The sequence below is a fragment of the Gekko japonicus genome, unplaced genomic scaffold, assembly GCF_001447785.1.
Source record: "Gekko japonicus isolate JY-2015 unplaced genomic scaffold, Gekko_japonicus_V1.1 scaffold125, whole genome shotgun sequence".
Taxonomy (NCBI): domain Eukaryota; kingdom Metazoa; phylum Chordata; class Lepidosauria; order Squamata; family Gekkonidae; genus Gekko; species Gekko japonicus.
In genome coordinates, this window is record NW_015165834.1 from 1,387,362 (window position 1) to 1,392,932 (window position 5,571).

Below are 5,571 nucleotides of genomic sequence, written 5' to 3' on the forward strand. Positions count from 1 at the left end.
CTCCCCCCCCCCCCCCAATCACTTTTCCTCACTGCAGTCTTCTGTGATTCCCAGGACTGTGCTCCTGGGGATCAGTGGGCACCAAAGGAACAGTGTGGGGGAGCAGCAGCAGGGGGAAGTGGTAAAACACTCCCTCCTCGCAGATGATAAAGCCATTCCATCAGAGAAGCTGCCACTTTTCTGACAGAACAGCACCTTCAGATGGAAGCTTCACTCTAAATAGAGATTGATAAGTGCTTCATACTTATCCCATTTATTTATTTATTTATCTATCAAGTATCACCTTGTAAGCTTTGCACAAGCTTAGTCCAGTAAAAGGAATGAGTTGTGGTGGTTTGTTTTGTTTGGGGGTTTGTTATTCCTTATCCTTTACAAGGCTTTTTAATGGAGATGTGTTCTTTAAAATATGTTTAATGTATGAAGCTGTCGTGTAACATGTCAAGCCATTGGCCTGTCAAGCTCAACATTTCCTGCTTTCCTGGAACTCAGGCAGATAAAAGTCATTCCCAACCCCTGTTATCTCAGATCCTGTTAACTGGAGATGCCCGAGAGTGCTGGTCATGCTTTGCAAATGGAAAATCCTGTCCCTGAGCCACAGCTCCTCTCCAGGAATATATTGTAAATAAGTGCTCTAGATAAATCTTTCTGTTGTGAGCACTTTACCCTTACTAGTACATAAGATAAACTTTCTTTCCCCTTTTTGACAGAGTTCATTCCGTATGTGTTTCAAGTGATGTCTCTACTGCTGGAGATGCATAAAAATGATATCCCGTCATCCTACATGGCCTTGTTCCCACATCTGCTTCAGCCAGTCTTGTGGGAGAGGTCAGGAAACATTCCCCCTCTGGTGAGACTCCTTCAGGCCTACTTGGAAAGAGGTGCCAATACGATAGCAAGTGCCGCAGCTGACAAAATAGTACGTATAAGTTGATTGCAACGCCAGAATTCTAGACATAGTGTGTTTTACTTTTTAAAAGAAAATAAAACATCGGCAGACCACCTCATATATTTTACTGGATGGCCAGACAAAGACCACATTAGTAATTCAAGTTTTTATTAAGCTAGGTTTGTACGTAGCTGCCAAAGTGCAGATGGCAGTCCCCAAAGCAGAATCTACAGATTCTGTGTAATTTATTGTAGCAAACCAGAAACATTTTGAGCAAATGCTCTTCAAATGCTTTTACACAAATTTCTTTACTGACTGGCTCAGCCACAGGCTTGAATATTCCCTCCTCTCCTGTTATGCACATCTTCCATCTCTTTCTTCTTAATCATTAGCCAGAGTGTTGGTCCTTCTAGTCTGAATTGAAAACCACAAGTTTGACTTGGTGAATACTAGCTGCAGTGTTCCAGTTAGGGTGCAGGAGCTGAGTATAGTGGATTCCAAGACATTCTGATCTTTTAGCTGTTGTAGATTTTCTGGGTTGTATGGCCATGGTCTTGGCATTGTAGGACCTGACGTTTCGCCAGTAGCTGTGACTGGCATCCTCAGAGGTATAACACAGAAAGATGGAGCACTCTGGTGAAACGTCAGGTCCTACAATGCCAGGACCACAGCCATACAACCCGGAAAATCTACAACAGCTAATGAACTCCAGCCATGAAAGCCTTTGATAACATATTCTGATTTTTTTTTGTAAACTGTAATAGATGTTAGCAGGAGACATCTTCCATTGGAGTGATTTTTGTGGCTGATAGTTCTTTTTAACCAGATAATAACCAAAACTTAATGTTTTTGTCTTAAAACCTACAGCCTGGACTGCTAGGGGTGTTCCAGAAACTTATTGCCTCTAAGCTTAATGACCACCAAGGATTCTATCTTCTCAACAGTATTATAGAACATATGCCTCCGTGAGTACTAAATTCATAGATTTCTGTTGTTACTAAGTAGCCTTTCTGATGATGCATGTTCCAAATACAAAACGGGGGGTAGATATACTCAGTGCAGTGGTGTACTAGACTGAATAACAAATCTCTGTGTGTTCCTTTTATATCTCCAGTGAGTCCATTGATCAGTACAGGAAGCAAATTTTCATTCTGCTATTCCAAAGACTTCAGAATTCCAAAACAACAAAATTTATCAAAAGTAAGCTCTGCATCAGTTGCTGTATAATTTGGGGGAGACTGTTAGACTGAGTAGATTTCCGGTAAGGAAGAATCGTGCGTGTAAGATATTGGAGCACAACTCAAGTCCTAAACCCATTGAAATCAGTGGGCTTTTAGACTGAAATAACTCTGAATAGGACTGCACAGCTGGTGATCTAGAAAGCATTACGACACAATCCTACAAACACATTTGCCAGGAAATAGTTATTCTCAGTAGGGCTTACATCAAATATATATATACTTAGTATCAGAACATCCACCTGAACCATTAAAAAGGTTCATTGATTCCCCCCCCATCCCCAAAGGTGAAGGGTCTGTGAATTGGAACAGCAGGATTTGAAAAGCAAAGGGAAGGGTGGTACTGGAAAGCTTGGGCTTTGTGTTGGATTAGTTGTTACAATGGGCCAGGGAAGGTTTGTGGCATTCAGTCGCTCTTGATGACAGCACTTTGCAAGAGAATGGGTGCGGGTCAGGAGAACAAAAACACCACATTCTCATATTCTTCTAGGAGTGTCATTTACAGCTTTTTTCAATTGACTGTTCTCTCAACAGGTTTCTTAGTCTTTATCAACTTGTACTGTGTAAGATACGGAGCAATCGCACTTCAAGAAATATTTGACAGTATACAGCCAAAGTTAGTACCTTTTTAAAAATATCATTTACTTTCATTCAGGGAATGGCTAATATCTGTATTCTCAGGGGCCGCTCTGTTCTCCAGCCAGAGGTCCATTGGAGTGGGGGGCAAATCTCGTCATCCTGTGCTTGCCCCATCTTCTGAGACAAGCCGGGTGGAGCTGACAGCTGAGTCTAGTGAACACAGTCTTTCCCCTACAGCATCTGTGTAACCCCGGTCCATTTCCTTTTGGCCAAGCTGAAACACAACCATGCTGGGAATGGGTTTTATTAGATATTTGTAAGCAACAATATTTCCGATAAATATTGGGGAAAAGACTGTGCTACAAACAAATTCCTTTGCCCATTCTTCAGGTGCAATATTTCTTTAGTAGTGACTGTCCACAATTAAGCAATGTTTCCCCATGTTTTTTATAGCTTGGCTAGTATGAACAAGTGTTGCAGGAACTAAAAGGAGCAGTGTTGCTTTTAACTACTTAGAAGCCTCATGTGGAAGCTTAGCCAGAGGTCAGATGGGTCATGGGTGTTTACTTGACCCAGTTTTAAGCTTTACCCTGTTTTTCTGTTCACCATAAAAACTGTTGTATTCAGCAGGGAACAGGGGAGATTTGAGAGGGCAGCAACAGTAGTCCCAGTATTAGTATTCTGAGGTGGGTGGTGGGAAGGACCCAGTAATCTTGATGCAGGATCAAACTGAGGGTACTGAGTTGTAGATGTCTGTTCAGTTAGTGTCAGGTTTGTAGAGACTTTCTCTACAAGAATGCTGAACTCTTCACAATGCTCTACAGGTCTCTTCCCTTTTCAGATGTCTGAGTCAATGATATTGCAGACCATAACTTGTGTAATCACTAAATGTTGCTAATGCATCACCTAAGGAGTGTCTTTGATCTCTCTCCTATGGCTAAAATTTAAAATGGTTTCTTTTGACACTTAACAGGATGTTTGGAATGGTTTTGGAGAAGATCATCATACCAGAAATACAGAAAGTGTCTGGGCAAGTAGAAAAGAAAATCTGTGCAGTTGGCATCACAAAAATACTCACTGAATGTCCTCCTATGATGGACACGGAGTACACAAAACTCTGGTATGTGTCCCTTTGATAAAGTTCATCTTTCAGATTATTGTGGCAACTGGAGTACAATACTCTTTGGCTCCCTCAGAAAGCCAACCGTAATGCAGACAGAATTTTCTAAGTCTTCCTCTGCTTAAACTTACTCTTAATGTCACTTTTGCTCTCGCTCAGGTGAGCTGCTCTTAACACAGTCCACTAGAACTGACAATATGTCTCCCGTTTAGGACACCTCTGCTTCAGGCCCTCATTGGTCTCTTTGAGTTGCCCGAAGATGACACCCTTCCAGATGAAGAACACTTCATTGACATAGAAGACACACCCGGATACCAGACTGCGTTCTCCCAACTCGCCTTTGCTGGGAAAAAAGAACACGATCCAGTGGGCCAAATGGTGAACAACCCTAAAATCCACCTTGCACAGTCTCTTCATAAATTATCTACTGCATGTCCAGGCAGGGTGAGTGACTTCAGTGTGTTTCTGTAATCTATTAATTCAGGGGATAGAATCGTGGGGAGGGGAACTGTGGTGGAGGAAATAACTTGATCTTTTCTGACGTTGCTCCTGGAAGGCAGCGTGCCCCAAAATTTAAAAGTTTCTTGTTTGTTTTTTCATATTACGATTCTGAGTAAATTTTCTCTCAGCTAAAGCCCCCTTGAAACTAGTCATACTTCCAAACACATGGGGATTGGAGCACAAGACTATTACAGTATTTGAAATACTTGCTGTGTTGCCTTTCCTATTAAGGAGGATGTAAGAAAATTCCCATGGGAAATGCCTCATAGCATGAAGAGCTAATGACCCCACCTATCCCCCCCAATCAGGACCCAAAGTGGCTTAAATTGTTCCCTTCTCTGTTTTATCCTCCCAACAACCCTGTGAGGTAGGTTAGGCTGAGAGTGTATGAGCTGCCAAAAGTCACCCAGCAAGTTGCCATAGGAGAGCAGGAATTGGAGCCTGAGTCTCCCAAATCCTGGTTTGACCCTCTAGCCACTCTACCACCAGATCTGATTCTGAGACTGAATGTCTCGTGTAGCTCTAGTCAGCACCTGGATTGGCTAGTTTTGTCCCAAGTAACTTAGTTAGGGGGATGTCAGGCTCCATCCAGTTGTTCCATCCTTAGCCTTCTCCTTCAGCTACTTTAGAACAGGAGACCAGCATCATCACGACGAAGATAAACAGGTTGCTTACCTGTAACTGATGATCTTCGAGTGGTCATCTGTGCAGTACCACAATCCCACCCAGCCTTCCCCACTGCTGGCATCTCCTGTTCACCTTTCTTTGGCTTGATGGGACTTACCGGTAGCGGTCGAAGGAACTGAGTGGGAGGCGGCTCTCTCCCACGCTCCAGGCATGCTTAGTACGTGCCTGCTCCCCAGAGCGGGAAGAGAGCCCGCCAAAAGCTTTCTGAGGCAAAGCTCTTGAAGTTTCTCCGGTCAAGGTCATGCGCACTACGTGCCTGCTCCCCAGGGCGGGAAGAAAGCCCGCCAAAAGCTTTCTGAGGCAAAACTCTTGAAGTTTCTCCGGTCAAGGTCATGCGCACTACGTGCCTGCTCCCCAGGGCGGGAAGAGAGCCCGCCAAAAGCTTTCTGAGGCAAAGCTCTTGAAGTTTCTCCGGTCAAGGTCATGCGCAGTACGTGCCTGCTCCCCAGGGCGGGGAGAGAGCCTGCCAAAAGCTTTCTGAGGCAAAGCTCCTGAAGTTTCTCCGGTCAAGGTCATGCACACTACGTGCCTGCTCCCCAGGGTGGGAAGAGAGCCCACCA

General features: G+C 43.9%; 1 protein-coding gene across 1 annotated transcript in view; it reads left to right on the forward strand.

Moving 5' to 3' along the window:
• Positions 1–5,571, forward strand: part of CSE1L (CSE1 chromosome segregation 1-like (yeast)) — a 40,114-nt gene that overhangs the window by 31,980 nt on the left and 2,563 nt on the right. The window contains exons 19-24 of the mRNA XM_015410911.1: positions 708–916; positions 1,754–1,851; positions 2,001–2,086; positions 2,659–2,740; positions 3,677–3,823; positions 4,036–4,267. Coding sequence (XP_015266397.1) covers positions 708–916; positions 1,754–1,851; positions 2,001–2,086; positions 2,659–2,740; positions 3,677–3,823; positions 4,036–4,267 — 854 coding nt within the window. The remainder of the gene's footprint in view (positions 1–707; positions 917–1,753; positions 1,852–2,000; positions 2,087–2,658; positions 2,741–3,676; positions 3,824–4,035; positions 4,268–5,571) is intronic.